The sequence below is a fragment of the Tachyglossus aculeatus genome, chromosome 2 (genome assembly GCF_015852505.1).
Source record: "Tachyglossus aculeatus isolate mTacAcu1 chromosome 2, mTacAcu1.pri, whole genome shotgun sequence".
Taxonomy (NCBI): domain Eukaryota; kingdom Metazoa; phylum Chordata; class Mammalia; order Monotremata; family Tachyglossidae; genus Tachyglossus; species Tachyglossus aculeatus.
The window spans coordinates 33806945-33823931 of NC_052067.1; the positions used below are offsets into that span (position 1 = coordinate 33806945).

Below are 16987 nucleotides of genomic sequence, written 5' to 3' on the forward strand. Positions count from 1 at the left end.
TAACAAGTGACTTCATTGTTAATGTGATCATATTATAACTGTGGTATTTGGTAAACGCTTATGTGCCAAGCACTGTACTGAGCACAGGGTTAGACACAGTTCCTGCCCCACCAAAGTTCACAGTCTGAGTATGAGGGAGAACACCTATTGACCCCCTATTTTACAGATGAGGAAACTGAGGCCCAGAGAAGTTAAGCGACTTGCCCAGGGCCACACAGAAGGCAACTGGCAGAGCAGGGTTTAGAACCCAGGTCCTCTGACTCCAGGACTGTGCTCTTTCCACCAGACCATGCTGCTTTTCTAAATATATTTGTGTTCAGTATCATAGGAAAATAATTCTTGTGGCTCCTTAGCTTTTAGATTATTACGAGAAAAGACCGTGGAAATATCCTCCAAATACTGAGTGGTGGGAGACTCTGAAAGAGAAGAAGAAGAGCAATGAAGAACTATCCAAGGTAAAATCAGTTACTGTGGAATTCCAGAGTTTTAAACCCACTGTTCAATCCACAGTTGTGTGATGCTGGAATTCAGTGTGATGCAGAATGTCTCCTATCAGTCCTGTGGTTTATTCACCTCAACTAATAGGAACTTTCAGAGCAATTCAAAATTATCTCATAGTGAACCCCATAGCTTCTAGACTGAGCCCACTGTTGGGTAGGGACTGTCTCTATATGTTGCCAACTTGTACTTCCCAAGCGCTTAGTACAGTGCTCTGCACACAGTAAGCGCTCAATAAATATGATTGATTGATTGATTCTTCCCTGGTAGATGAGAGGGTGAGTCTTAGGTGGGGTAGAAGGGCAAGTTCTTTTTTTTCTAATTGTCTCACGCCTGTTGGCCACTTACGTGGCTGGGTACAGCCTTGTAAAACTTGGGGAGAGTGTGCCAGAGTGGACTTTACTGTCTGACCACTTAATAATAATAATAATAATAATGTTGGTATTTGTTAAGCACTTACTATGTGCCAAGCACTGTTCTAAGCATTGGGATACATACAAGGTAATCAGGTTGTCCCACATGGGGCTTCTGGACTTGACTTCAGGATAGCCAACATAGCTTTCCCTCTACTTTGGTAGCCTTATAGCTTAGGCCCAGGTTATTGCCGGCTCCCTCCGTCAGCTCTTTCAAGATCCCCGCTTGCCAGAACTCTGCCACTATCATCAGCTATGAGGGAATTGGAGTAGTGAAACGGCTCCAATATTTTTTTTTTAACCAACTTTTAGAAACTGGCATCCCAGGTATCTCTGCCTATGAATTATTACACTGTGTTCCACCATATTCAACAACAACTGCCAAAAGATTGTATAATAGTAAGCGAAGGAGCAAATACAATGGATATTGGACGTACTGTGCTTCAGAACTACCTTCCTCGTCATAGGTGAGGTTTTCTTTTTTCGTAAATGCAGCAGTATTTTTTCTGTGCCCTAACAAAAAACCATTATGCAGACTGATGTTTCAGAGAATGTGTGGATTTATTGAGGTCTTTTTCCTTGCCTAGGTTAACCTAGGAAGTAGTGTGGCCTAGTAAATAGAGCACAGACCTGGAAGTACGAAGGACCTGGATTCTAATTCCAACTCTGCCATTTATCTCATTGTGACCTTGGGCGAGTCACTAACTTCTCTGTGCCTCAGTTACTTCATCTGTCAAATGGTGATCAAGATTGTGAGCCCCAGGTGGGACATGAATTTTGTCCTGCCTGATTCACTTGTATCTACTCCAGTGTTTAATACAGTGCCTGGCACATAGCAAGAGCTTCTTCCTTCCTTCCTTCCTTCTGTTGTATTTATCGAGTGCTTACTGTGTGCCAAGCACTGTACTAAGTGCTTGAGAGTGTATAATCAAAATACTATAAAACAAAAAAGATGGTGGGTCAAGTCCTGCATCGCTTTATTAATTTTTTTTTAATTTACTCAAAATGCAAGTTTTGTCATGTGGCAAAAAAATCTTAAATTCAGATGCCTATATAGTGTGTGTAAAAGGTAATTTTTCATTTCGTCGACTAATTAAGAGGCTCTGAAACGTATTTGGCTTCTCCTCCTGAATTCTTAGTTTGTGTAAGATCAGGATTTTGAAGGAGTAATAGTGGTGACCTCAGCAAGTGTTGTCTAGTTTCTCCCCCTCATACTGCTTAATTCCCTGTGGAGTGATGTTGGTAGAAATTCCGTTTTGCCTTTTTCTCTCCAGACTTGATGCTGGCACATTTGGGACGATGGGAGTTGGCTTGGGTTTTGCCATTGCAGCTGCAGTGGTGACTAGAGATCGAAACCCAGGGCAACAGGTAATCTGTGTGGAAGGAGACAGTGCCTTCGGATTCTCGGGTATGGAGGTGGAAACCATCTGCAGGTAAAGATGCTGTGGGTATTGAATCAAACTGCTTGTATGGAATCAAACTGTTTTCTGTGTAATGATTGATATGTAACATGGGCACACTCATAGTCTTAATGCCTGCCAGGATTTGGGAAGTCCCAGTGAAATGAACCCTAAAACCCTTGTTGCTTTAGAAGTAATTATTAGGTAGAATTTCTAGAGAACTTCATTTGTAAACTAAAAATTATTTTCCCCTTTCAGCCCATAACTTATTTTTATTTAACAAGCATATCCCCTTCCATTCTTTACTGGACATAAATGCTTTAACCAATAATAAGAAATTTCATATATATCTTTTGATTAAAATTTGAACACACCTTCCTATAACATTGCTTCGTTTGTAGTACTGACTGAGCCCCCTTTTTCCTCTCCTCCTTCCCCTCCCCACAGCACCTGTATATATGTCTGTACAGATTTATTACTCTGTTTTACTTGTACATATTTACTCTTCTATTTATTTTGTTAATGATGTGTATCTAGCTTTATTTTTATTTATTCTGATGACTTGACACCTGTCCGCATGTTTTGTTTTGTTGTCTTGTCCCCCCCTTCTAGACTGTGAGCCCATTGTTGGGTAGGGACCGTCTCTATATGTTGCCAACTTGTACTTCCCAAGCGTTTAGTACAGTGCTGTGCACACAGTAATTGCTCAATAAATACGATTGAATGAATGAATGAATAGTACAACTCATGTGTTTGAACTAATATCCATTTTGTTTTAAAATTTCTCCCCAGATAGAGATATTATTTGGGAACTTTTAAATCATTTTTTCCTTGTGCTTAACAATTTCAGGTATAACTTGCCAATACTCATTATTGTGGTCAACAATAATGGAATTTACCAAGGTTTTGATGCCAGTACCTGGAAGAATATATTAAAACTTGGAGACACTACCATTGTGTAAGTACTTTACACCTAGGTGGCCACTAAGAAGCATATGCACATAAAAAAATCTTTTTACAGATCAGAAGAACTCTTTCAGCCTCACTTTTAGTTCTGCCATAGACAACAGGATGCTGGGGGGAACTGTAGTAATGGTTGCCCTATTTGTCATTCATTCTAATGGTTAGGGATTTGCCATTTAATATTCCTAATTTTCCCTCTAATAATCCATATTATACAATTATTTTGTACATATCTATTCTATTTTATTTTGTTAGTATGTTTGGTTTTGTCTCCCCCTTTTAGACTGTGAGCCCACTGTTGGGTAGGGACTGTCTCTATATGTTGCCAATTTGTATTTCCCAAGTGCTTAGTACAGTGCTCTGCACACAGTAAGCACTCAATAAATACGATTGATGATGATGATGATAAAGACCTCTTACGTATGAATTTATTTAGATTCCTCTATTTTCAACCTTCATAAATTTGTGTGGTAGTAAATTGCATATATTTGCTACCCCCTGGGTGAAGAAGTGGTTATTTTGTTTATTTTGAGCCTGCCAACTGAAACCTTTTTGTCCTGTTGAAGTGGGATGTAAGAACAAAAATTCTGCGTTATCCTATCTCCACTCTTTAATGTAAGCATTCAATCTGAAATTTTTCAGATTGATGCTCACACAGAAGCTTCTCTTGAGTAACACAGCATGACTTTTTCTTAAATGGGGGACTGTGCAAGAACACAACCCCAGTGTAGTAGAAGTACTTGGTGAGATAGCAAAATTGTGCTTTTCATTTTCTATTTCTCTTCCTAATAATGCTCAGCTTTTGGTTGGCCTTTTCGGCTGCCACCGCATGTTAAAAACAGTCATTTAAAGGAGCACTCAGTAATCACTCAGATCTCTTTCGTGAGGTGAGATTACTGTCTCAGAACCTAACAACACCTCGTTGTGATTTGTACTATTTTCACCCAGGTATATGACCTCACTTTGCAGTTTATCTGCCATTTTGCGGGTCACCCCTGTGTCTCTGTGAAGTCTTCCTGCCGTGTAGCTCAATTGCATGTTATTTTACCATCAAACTCACTGACTTCACTGCTTACTCCAGGTCATTTGTGAAGGTAAAGCCAATTCTGTCCTTACAATGGTCCCACTGGGATCCCAGGGAATTATTTTCAGTTTTATTTACTGTAGCCTATATTTGAAGTCCTCAAACCCTTTTAAAAATGATCACCCATAATTGTGATATTTTTCAGGATATTTTATGTACGTATTTACACAGCATCCGTGATCAGCATTCGCAGGTCTATTTTCCACAACGGGAAATTTGGCTTGAAATATTACCGAATTCTCCGAGAACAACAAACATCATATTACTTTTCATTCTGTTTTTTAGCCTATATTTCTGTACCAATCTCCCCGATCATTTTGGACAAGGATTTTTCTAATCTCAATCCCACTTGTAGTCTGAAACTGGAATATTCCCAGCTAGAAATTTTGTTTCAAAACCTCCCTTAGCCCTAATAAAAATTGCATATTCATTCATTTGCATATTCCTATTCATTCATACACATTCATATTCATATACGTGCCTATCAATTCTCAAACTGTAGCATAAAATCATGCTTCAGTTTTATCATTGTTCTGGCTCAATCTCAATGTCTAGCTTCAGTGTTCTCTCCCCCTTTTTTGCTAATGAAAGAATTAATTGAGTTTCTGTGCTCTTGGTTTGTGTTTTCAGAACATTGCCTTAAAATCACCTAATTACATAGCATTGCGTATTGAAAAGTGTTTAAATGTCATGCTGTTAGTAGTGATTATTTCAGTAGTGCTAAAATCGTATGTCAATTACCATTTCATTTCTTTTTTTATTAGGGCACCTCCTGTTTCTCTCCTGCCCAACTCCCATTATGAGCAGGTTATGACTGCTTTTGGGGGCAAGGGATACTTTGTTCAAACACCACAGGAGTTGCAAAATGCCCTGAGAGCAGGTTTAAAAGAGAAGACTGTGCCTTCTCTTATCAATGTCATGATTGAGCCTCAAGCCAGTCGAAAGGAACAGGTAAGAAAGAAGGGATGTCTTCACAAGTAGATTTTCCGGGACTTTGCATTTATTCAAACTCATCGTCAGCCGTAATGCCTCGATAGGAAAATTTTGTTCCCTACCAGATGAAAGTGGGTGGTAGATGCGTCTTTAATTTATTGCTTTCCTAGTTGGTTATTATGGGAAAAATAAGGACATAGAGAAGCGTAAAATGGGAAAATTATTCGCTTCTATAGACAAGCTGCATTGAACAGTGGAAAGTGCTTGGGTTTGGGAGTCTGAAGATTTGGGTTCTGATTGCTGCTTCCCACTTGCCTGCTCTGTGAGCTTGAACAAGTCACTTGACTTCTCTGGACCTCAATTTCCTCACCTGTTAAACTGCAGATAAAAAAGCTGCTTTCTCTCCCCTTTAGACTGTGCTCCCCAGGTAAGACAGGGATATGCCCAAGATTCACTCATTCAGTTGTACTTATTGAGCACTAAGTGTGTGCAGAGCCCTGTACTAAGTGCTTGGCTTAGTACAGTGCCTTGGCCCAAATACCATATTTTTTATTATTATTCTGATTATTTTTATTGACATTTTTAAGCAGAGAGTTCATTGGGACTCTTTCCATTTTGTTCTCACTCCGTTTATAGCAGTTCTTTCTTGGCTGACTTTTGAAGATAGGGCTATTGGCAAGGTTTCTCCGGTTGTTCACTTCTTCGGCAAGACTCCCCTTGCCTTGTTTACAGTGATGAAGGTTTTGGGCTGCACTTCTGGAGAAACACTTACCCAAAGCAGCCCTTCAGGCAATAAATGCCATTGATGTATTGATTGATTGATGAGATCGGTTTGACTAGCATAGTGATTATCTTCCCATCTCCTTACCTCATACCCTGAGTCCCCTACCAACGCTTAAAACAGTGCTTTGCACATAGTAAGTGCTTAATAAGTGCCATTATTATTATTACTGTCTAGTAGGAATGGGGCCATTGGAACGAAGTATCAGTGCCGCGTGAACTCAGCCTCAATCCTCTTCCTGTTACAATATGGATTAACCTTAAAGCCAGTGGGGAACAGTGTTTGTTGGAAGAGATAGAGAAAGCGAAATGGAGATCTTGTGAAAGAAACTCAAAGCAGCAATTAATTAGTCATATTTATTGAGCACTTAGTGTGTTCAGAGCACTGTACTAAGAGCTTGGAAGAGTATGATTCAGAGTTGGTGTTCGTGTTCCCTGCCCAAAATGAGTTTACAGTCTAGACGGAGAGATAGGTATTAATATAAACAAATTATGAATATGTACCTAAGCGCTGCGGGGCTGTGTCGGGGGAATAGCAAGTGCTTCAGAGGTACAGATCCAAGTGCATGGATGATGCAGAAAGGAGAGGGAATCGGGGAAAACAATGCCATCCTTTTACCCTGGTTCCAGGTGGAGTGTCACTCGAAGGTGGGCAGCAGGGGTAGTGTACGGCAGTCTATTTCCAGTACTTCTATGTGTAAATTGTACTTATTGAATACACTCTCCTCAGTGCCTTTCCTCTTCTAGGATTTTCACTGGCTCACCCGTTCCAACATGTGAGTGAAGATGGGCCGTGTCCCTCCAACAAGACGACATCCATTTTACAAACCAGTGATACCGAAATTTTTAAAAATTCACTAAAAAAAATAAGGCAACATTTTTAGAATCAGGTATTTTAGATACAAATTATTTTTGGAGTCTGTTTACCCGGTTTTATTTTTTTCAGAATATCCATTTGCCACCGCAAAAAAAGACAGAGCACCATTTATTTGAGAAGCAGTGTGGCTTAGTGGAAAGAGCCCGGGCTTAGGAGTCAGAGGTCATGGGTTCTAATCCTGCCTCCGCCACTTGTCAGTTGTGTGACTTTGGGCAAGTCACTTAACTTCTCGGTGCCTCAGTTGCCTCGTCTGTAAAATGGGGATTGAGACTGTGAGTCCCACATGGGACATCCTGATTAACCTGTATCTACCCCAGCGCTTAGAACAGTGCTCGGCACATAGCGCTGAACAAATACCAACATTATTATTATTTTTATTATTCCTGTTAATTTTCAGAAGCTCTTTTTCTATAGTTCACATCATCTGTCTATTTAAATCCATTCTCAAAATCAAGCACTTTTTTTAAATCTGCGAAAGGGCTAAAGACTTCATACCTCTAACTTTGACATCATGGGTTATCATATGCTAATGTTTGACATAATATAGTTCATTTCTCTGCCTCCTGTACTTGTCAGGACCATTCATCATTTATTGGAAAGCTCTTCTGAGCCACACAAGAAAAGCCTTGTGTAAACCTAAGTATTAATACTAAAGCAGTATACTTGGAAATTCCTGACAAGTGTGAGTTGGCAACTGTGATATAATATGATAAAAAAATAATATTTAAGTAAAATATTTCCTTACTATCTGCTCTGTCATTCCTATTTCATATATTGCTAAAGCTGCTCAAATGAAAACATAAGGCTAATTAATTTTATTGCCTTCAGTTGGATAAATAGAAGTTATATTGTACTCTCCCAAGTGCTTAGTACATTGCTTTGCACACAGTAAGTGCACAATAAATTCGAATGAATCAATCAATCAATCGTATTTATTGAGCGCTTACTGGGTGCAGAGTACTGTACTGTACTAAGCGCTTGGGAAGTACAAGTTGGCAACATATAGAGACAGTCCCTACCCAACAGTAGGCTCACAGTCTAAAAGGGGGAGACGGAGAACAAAACCAAACATACTACCAAAATAAAATAAATAGAATAGATATGTACAAGTAAAATAAATAAATAGAATGAATGAAAAGTTACGATATAAACACTTGTCACTACACTTGTCACAGCTGTAGTCTCCCATAACAAAGCGAAATCAAGCCGTCAATCCCTTGCCAACAAATTGGTGTAGTCCCAATAAGGACCAAACAGCTTCTGTCTGTTGATAAACTGAGGTACAGACGTAAATTGCAGCCAGTCTTTGAGCGAAGACAGAACAGTATGGGTAAAGGGTGTAAATTGTGATCATATAAACCATGATAAAGTTCCTATTAAAGAAACCTCATGTGAACCACGGTTGGCAAAGGTCGTTGTCTCATGCGCGTCTCATGAAACTGAACTCACTTTCCCGGCATTGAAAAGTTCCTGTGTTATCCATGACCCCCACAGCGTTTTGAGCTAAACTCCTAGACTTGCACATCTCCAATCATATCTGAAAAGACCCCAAATAGTGGTGTCCTGACCTGTAAGTTATTTGAACCTACCCCCACCCAGTCCCCTTTAAGTTCCTTGCTCCATTTCTATCCCCACTCTCAAAATGAAAAATCGGCTTTTTTGGTGATATATCCACACTTTAGAAGCCGTTGCTCTAATGTGGCACAAATGGATGAAGCCTCGATGTTTATTTCCTTCCGTTATTTTCCGAGGTTCTCCGTCAAGGCCATTAGCGCAACAAGGATCTATCTTGTACTTCCCAAGCGCTTAGTACAGTGCTCTGCACACAGTAAGCGCTCAATAAATACGATTGATTGATTGATTTACTAGCAAACGATGTACTCGTCGGTCTTTTCAGCCACACCCCCATGTTTGAATAGGAGTTCACCTTGAGCAGTGTTGTCCTTGAAAACGAAGGACAGCCTTAGATGTTTTATAAAGTGAGGAAATTTTCTGCCTTTTCTTCCTGTTTCCCTGAAGAAAGAAACAGGTTTAATTGACTGACTGGTAGAGGTCATTCTTTTCTTTAAAAGGCATTTAATCATCCCTGTTCTCTTTCCAAGACCACATTCTGTTCCTTTTCCTGTGATCATTAGCTTTGTATCCTAGGCATAGAAGAATTATTCCATAGAATCCTATACATCCTTATTTTGCCCTTTAAAAATCAAATATTTAATAATACAGAAAAAGTCGACTCTTGAGACAATGGGGCTAAGATGCTTGACATTAAATAAAAATAATTCGTCCCCAGGGTGCAATACAGAAATGTCATGGTAGGACTGAACTTATTAATTAGAACAGAGAAGATCAAGACTCCATTATGAAGAACGGCTTAGCCTGCGTTTTCGAAGAAGATGCTGCTGACGGTAAGATCCTGACCTTGTGTGTGAGTGTGGCCAAAGAGATCAGTGTGTGACCTACACACCCTGCCACGTTGTCTGAACGTAAAGCTCTTGCTAGGTTTGTGGGTTTGTCCCATAATCAAACCACCCTCTCGACATCCTGGTCTGTATGAAGCCTTTGTTAAAGTAGAATGGCTGTCTCCCAATTGCTACACCCCCGGCTGTTCACAACTGTGTTTCTCCAACATTTCACTGCTACTTAGTCTTTGGTTGTTGTCTTGGTTGTTGCACCACCGGATAAAGATTCACCTTGGGCAAGTCACTTAACTTCTCTGTGCCTCAGTTACCTCCTCTGTAAAATGGGGATTAAGACGAGACCCATGTGGTACAACCTGATCACCTGGTATCCTCCCCAGCGCTTAGAACAATGCTTTGCACATAGTAAGCGCTTAACAAATGCCATTATTATTATTATTATTATTATTATTATTATTATTATTATTATCAGGCATGAGCCTTTTTTAGCCCCTTCCCCAGAACCAACACGCCTTCCTTATTCGGGATCGAATGATCGTTATCCTGAGCCGTCTATTAGCTTCAGAGAGAGATGGAAAAGAAACTTTAAAGCTTTCAAAACCCATTACTTGAACACTTGCAAAGTGGGTCGTGGCGGTATGGGGAGGAATGTTGCCAACTTGTACTTCCCAAGCGCTTAGTACAGTGCTTTGAACACAATAAGTGCTCAATAAATATGATTGATTGAGGAAGGTTCATTCATTCAATCGTATTTATTGAGCACTTACTGTGTGCAGAGCACTGTACTAAGCACATGGGAAGTACAAGTTGGCAACATATAGAGACGGTCCCTACCCAACAGCAGGCTCACAGTCTAGAAGGGGGAGACAGACAACTAAACAAAACATTAACAAAATAAAATAAATAGAATAGTAAATATGTACAGGGAAAATAGAGTAATAAATCTGTACAAACATATATCCAGGTGCTGTGGGGAGGGGAAGGAGGTAAGGCGGGGGTCTAGGGAGGGGGAGGAGGGGAAGAGGAAGGAGGGGGCTCAGTCTGGAAAGGCCTCCTGGAGGAGGTGAGCTCTCAGTAGGACTTTGAAGGGAGGAAGAGAGCTAGCTTGGCGGATGTGGGGAGGGAGGGCATTCCAGGCCAGGGGGAGAACGTGGGCCGGGGGTCGACGGCGGGACAGGCGAGAATGAGGCCCAGTGAGGAGGTTAGCGGCGGCAGAGGAGCGGAGGGTGCGGGCTGGGCTGGAGAAGGAGAGAAGGGAGGTGAGGTAGGAGGGGGCGAGGGGATGGACAGCCTGGAAGCCCAGGGTGAGCAGTTTCTGCCTGATGCGCAGATTGATTGGTAGCCACTGGAGATTTTTGAGGAGGGGAGTAACATGCCCAGAGCACAAGACCAATGCTGACAAACAAAGGTAAGAATTTTGAGAAAAACTTGATAAAAAAATCTTTTTATACTATGAAGCACTCAGAAATTGGAATGTGCCTATAGGTCTTAAAAAAAAAGGGAATTATTGGGAGAAGTAGCATGGCCTAGTGGAAACCGCATGGGCTTGGGAGTCAGAAGGACCTGGCTTCTAATCCCCACTCTGCTACTTTTCTGCTTTGTGACCTTGAGCACATCATAGAGAAGCAGCGTGGCTCAATGGAAAGAGCACGGGCTTTGGAGTCAGAGGTCATGGGTTCAAATTTCAGCTCCGCCAATTGTCGGCTGTGTGACTTTGGGCAAGTCACTTCTCTGGACCTCAGTTACCTCATCTGTAAAATGGGGATTAAGACTGTGAGCCCCCCTTGGGACAACCTGATCACCTTGTAACCTCCCCAGTGCTTAGAACAGTGCTTTGCACATAGTAAGCTCTTAATAAATGCCATCATTAATTAATTTAACTTCTCTGGGCCTCAGTTATCTCATCTGTAAAATAGGGATTAAGACCATGAGCCCCATGTGGGACAGGGACTTAGTACAGTGCCTGGCACACAGTAAACATTTAACAAATACCATTAAAAAAAAAAGGTGAAGCTTCTTACAGGTGCAAGTGATAGCAAAGAATGTTATATTTAACATACTCTATTTTCTTTGAAATAATAAGGTTTTACATTCAATACTTCTTTTCCTGGTTGCTTACTTCATTTATCCAAGTCTGTCTTTATTTCAGTTAAATTGTAATCCTTTGTGTTTTCACTTGCTTACTGCTTTCAGGGAAAGTAATTCTTGAGGGCTGAAATAGCAAGCTTTGGCTTAAGCCCAGAGGAAAATGTTATTTTGGAAAGTTGGAATGAAAGTGATTCTGCTGTTTCTATTTTTCAGAAGCATTCATTGATTAAAATTATTTCTTTCCCTCTAGCACTCAACAGGAACTAAATTTAAAAAGCCAATCGCACCAAAAATTATAAAGCCAAGAGACTCTTAGTGGTGAGCCACCTGCCTTTTTTTTTTTCCACCAAACTAAATTGTTAGGAAGATGAGCAGCGTGGCTCAGTGGAAAGAGCACGGGCTTTGGAGTCAGAGGTCATGGGTTTGAATCTCTGCTCTGCCACATGTCTGCTGTGTGACCTTGGGCAAGTCACTTAACTTCTCTGAGCCAGTTACCTCATCTGTAAAGTGGGGATTAAGACTGTGAGCCCCACGTGGGACAACCTGATCACTTTGTACCCCCCCCCAGCGCTTAGAACAGTGCTTTGCACATAGTAAGCGCTTAACAAATGCCAACATTATTATTATTATTATTATTATTATTATGAGATGGCATTCTTATCTTTGGAAAGCTGTGTCACATTCAATTAGTATAGAATGTGATTGCCTTCCTAGAAATTAAGCTATTACCTTTCATTTGCAGTCTTGCTGCAAAATACCAGTTGACTGACCTGGATACCCACAAACATGTGTCTCTGTAACGAGTCAGTATGAACCTGTTTATGCCCAACTCTTTTCTGCATTTTGAGCCAAATCTGCTCAAAAACTTATTATACAATGAGGATTCAGTGCCTGGTCTCCATCCCCTTCGGATGGTGAGTCCAATATGGGACAGGAACTCTGTCCTACCTGATTATTTTCTAGCTCTGCCAGGGTTTAATATAGTGCGTAGCACACAGTAGGCGTTTAAATATCAGGATTATTATTATTTATTATCATTACATTAAGTTGGGTACGTTAGGAGACACACAGTATTTTTTATTGCAGCAGTATATGCCCAGTGATATGGTGTCGTGGATAGAGAACGGGCCTCGGAGTCAGAAGGTTATAGGTTCTAGTCGCAGATCTGCCACTTGTCTGCTGGGTGACCTTGAGCAAGTCACTTCATTTCTCTGTGCCTCAGTGACCTCATTTGTAAAATGGGGATTAAGAATGTGAGCCCCATGTGGGACAAGGGACTGTGTCCAACCCGATTTGCTTAATTCAGTATCTGCCACATATTAAGTGCTTTACAAATACCACAGTTATTAAAACGTGGCTCAGTGGAAAGAGCCTGGGCTTTGGAGTCAGAGGTCATGGGTTTGAATCCCAGCTCCGCCAATTGTCAGCTGCGTGACTTTGGGCAAGTCACTTCACTTCTCCAGGCCTCAGTTCCCTCATCTGTAAAATGGGGATGAAGCCTGTGAGCCCCCCGTGGGACAACCTGATTACCTTGTACCCTCCCCCAGCGCTTAGAAGAGTGCTTTGCACATAGTAAGTGCTTAATAAATGCCATCATTATTATTAAAATGACCTGGAAGCTCCTAATTTAGTAACAGGTAGTAATCAATCAATCATATTCATTGAGCGCTTACTGTGTGCAGAGTACTGTACTAAACGCTTGGGAAGTACAAGTTGGCAACATATAGAGACAGTCCCTACCCAACAGTGGGCTCACAGTCTAAAAGTCTAATAGTAATAAATTTCAGAATTGGGAAAATTAGATTCATTTTAGAAAGGTGATAATAGTACCCAGCAATAATAGTATCAAGCAATAATCTGAAAAATCTCTACGTTTAGAATGTGTCAGATCCCCCCCCAAAATGTCTTTAATATGCTGTGGACCCAAAAAAATTTAGAGTGCTGATGCCATTTGAATTGAAATGATTATGCATACGTTTGCATATATATGTGTATATATAAAGACGTGCACATAGCTGGCCTTTCAGTTGAAGAAAGTGCCACTGCCTTGGAGATAATTTCATGGATTTGTAGGGGAAGAAATCCACTACAGGGTTTGTAATTGGGTTCTAAAATCTGAAAAGAGCTTGCCTAATGCAGTTGAATAGGGCTGAGAGAAGTTCTGAGAAAAACAGGGCAATTCAGCTATTTATGGAGCTAAAAATATAGATGAAAATTATTTCAGTGCCTTTCCAGGAATCTACTATCCCGGCAGAGTTATGTCAGGATAGAAAAAGCTAAATTAATTTAGAAGGGTATTTGCTTGTTCAGGTCCATTAGACCCCAGCTGGCTCAGTTTTGCCGAGTTTTTGATTCAATAAATTTATCTTTTAAATCAGAGCTTGCCTTAGTTGAATGCCTGTTCAACCATGAATGCAGTTTTGCCCTGGCATATCCCGTATCTTCATAGAACTTGGTGACTTTTCTCTTAGCAGAACAACTTCAAAAACTGTAGTTGTAAAGTGGTACTGTTTTGAGAATTTACACACACCAGACTTAAAGACAAAAGAAAACCTCTCTAGATGAATGTGTTTCTTTCCTCAGGAAAACTCGGAGACCAGAAGTATGGCTCCAGACATAGTGTAGGCCCCTTGAGAGCGGGTCTGAATCTTTTTATTTCTATTGTATATTCCCAAGTGCCTACTAACAATAGGTATTCAATAAATGCTGTTAATAGTGAAGAATGTGTAAAAGCAATTTTGGAAGCCTGGTTTCATGTGAATTGCAAAATTGACTCATAAACTGTCCATTTTAATTTTGTAGTTTACATTTAAGCCCCTGTATTTAAAAAAAAAATGGCTTGTTTTCCCAGCTGAAAGAATCTGAATCTGAAAGAATCTGGTCTGCTGTTTGAGTTTATACCTATCCCTGAGTGTTCACAGTTGTCACTGGACTTCTAGTTTGAAAGTTGTAATGTTACATAAGGGGGAAAATGAGAGTCTGGAAACTTCTGTTATGCTCTGATCTTCTCTGCTCTTTTGTTCCCCTTTGCCGATCACTTTATCTTCCCATTTTATGAAGCTTCCTGTTAAACCAATCACTGCATATTTTATGAGGCGACAAATAACCTACTTAAGAGGCTGAACTGTGCAGAAGTGTGCCTCTCATGCCCTTTTCTGCTACTTCCTGCTCATCTGTCAGCCCACCTTGTCTTACTAAAGCAGTTGGCAAAATAGTCCGCAGACAGGATCCAGCTTGGCTCCAAGTCAGATGCTTCTTCCCTCAGGGGCTTCTACCGGGCTGCGAGTCAGCCGTGCTTGCAGGTCAGCAACTTTTCGATGTTCTCTGACTTCAAAAAAAGTGCCATGCAGGAGTTACTGATTGTACTTGCTGCTGTCTTAGAGCCAGGTAGAAGCTTTTGCTGGGTGGAGTACTTTAAGTCCTTTGTCTTCCCTCCCCTTACCTCATTCTTCACCAGTCTGTAGGTGTTCACAAAACATAGTAAGAGGCCCACTGGCCAAAATAATTGCCCACCCTGCTCTAAAATGTAGGTAAGCCTAACATTGTGTACCCCACTTCCCTCCTTTGTAGCTGAAAAAACTGCAACTGCAGACCTAACAGAGCTCCGTGAAGAGAGGCAAGAAAGCTCTTAGGCCTTCCTGCACAGAACAGTATGGCTCAAAGACAGGGTGAGCCATCCTACTAGAATTTATAATTATTCAATTAGTGGTATTTATTGAGCACTCATGTGCAGAGCACCGTACAAAGTCTTGGGAGAGCATAATACAACGAAGTTGATAGACACACTCCCTGCCCACAGAGACCTTGCAGTCTATAGGGGGAGGCGGACATTTATATAAATAATTATTATGTATTTAAGTGCTTTCCATGTGCCAAGTACTGTTCTAACCACAGGGGTAGATGTAAGTTAATCGGGTTGGACACAGTCCCCGTCCGACATGGGACTCACAGTCTAAGTAGGAGGGAGTAGGATTTAATCCCCATTTTACAGTTGAAACTGAGGCACAGGGATGTTAAGTGAGTTCCCAAGGTGTAACAGCAAGAAATTAGTAGAGCCAGGTTTAGAACCCAAACCCTCTGCCCCCCATGCCTGGGCTCTTTCCACTACACCATGCTGCTTCTCAAGTTTAGGATGACTTGCCTTGAAGTCGGTTGTCAAGTCAATAGAAGATTTTTAGGGGACCCCCAGCTGCTCAACAGTCAGAGGATTCTGGAAGACAGAAAGTGGACCTACATGGAGAACCCCTGAGTTCCCCCGAGCAGGTCGCATGACTCTAGCGGTTTTGGAAGTTTAAAGGCTCAGCATCCCCCAGGCATCCATTGGGAGGCAGGTATCTCGGAAGAACTACTCAGGACACATACCTTTTGGAGAAGCAAAGCTACAAGTACACTGTTAATCTTCCCGGTTCTCATTTTTCTCGCTGAGGTAAATTAATAATGTTTATTAAGCACCTGCTGAGGTGTAGAAGACTGTACTAAGTGCATGGGAGAGTACACTGAAATTAGAAATCATCCCTGCCTCAAAGAGCTTACACTCTAGTGGGGTATTTATTGAAATTCAAAGTGATCTAGACAAATTAGAAAACTGGACCTATTGAAACAAGAGCGAAATTCAAGGTTGTGTATATATAGGGGCAAAAATTCAACACTAATACAGGTTGGGAAAGACTGGCTCGGTACGAATACATCAGAAGAAGACCTGGGGGGTGTCAGTTGACTAGAATTTGGCTGATTCAGCAGCGTAGGGCCATTACAAAAAAGTCAATATCTGCAGAGCTATAGAAATAGAAGTCCAGGAAGCAACTCTGCTTTTATACTCTGTATGGGCCAAATCCTTATTTGAATATTAAATCCAGTTTTAGCCATTGTTCTTCAAAAAGAAAGGAAGAAACGCGAGAGTCCAGAGAAGAGCAACAAAAATCAATCGATATTTATTGAGCCCTTACTCTGCAGTGTACTAAATATTTTGCAGAATACAACATAGTAGATATGATCCCTGTCCTCAAGAAGCTCACAATCTTTCTGAGTGACACACTAAAATAAATTACAGATAGGAGGAAGCAATAGAGAGTAGAGATAGGTAGCTAGGTGGGGGCTGAATATCCTTGTGTTTAGATGGCAAGGACTTATTGAAATATGTTGGAGGGGGGAATAGGGTGGTGAGATATTAACCAGGGAAGGCCTCCTCCAGGCGATGTGATTTCAGAAGGGCTTTAAAGGTGGGCGAAAGCAGTGGTCTGCCAGGTGGGAGGGGAAAAGAGCTCCAGGCATAAGGGATGGCAGCGAGGAGGCTGCCGTAGTCGAGTTGGGATCTGACGTGTGGCGTCGTTCTAGTTAAAGAGGAAGGGACAGATTCTGGATGTTGTGAAGGAAGAACCTACAAGACTTGATGACAGGAGATTGAAAGAGGAGTTGGGCATAATGCCAAAGCTATGGGCTTGAGAGGTGGGGACAGCCGGGGTGTTGTCAACTATGATGGGAATGGAAGAGTTGGCAATGGAACCAATGTAGAAAGATAAAAGGTTTGTGGCAGT

At 41.1% G+C, this 16987-nt stretch overlaps 1 protein-coding gene across 1 annotated transcript in view; it reads left to right on the top strand.

Moving 5' to 3' along the window:
* Positions 1-7112, top strand: part of HACL1 (2-hydroxyacyl-CoA lyase 1) — a 32105-nt gene extending 24993 nt beyond the window's left edge. Inside the window, exons 12-17 of the mRNA XM_038741959.1 lie at positions 354-455; positions 1224-1378; positions 2186-2344; positions 3162-3269; positions 5123-5309; positions 6819-7112. Of these exons, the coding sequence (XP_038597887.1) occupies positions 354-455; positions 1224-1378; positions 2186-2344; positions 3162-3269; positions 5123-5309; positions 6819-6851 (744 nt within the window). The 3' untranslated portion in view covers positions 6852-7112. The remainder of the gene's footprint in view (positions 1-353; positions 456-1223; positions 1379-2185; positions 2345-3161; positions 3270-5122; positions 5310-6818) is intronic.
* The last annotated feature ends 9875 nt before the right edge of the window (positions 7113-16987 follow it).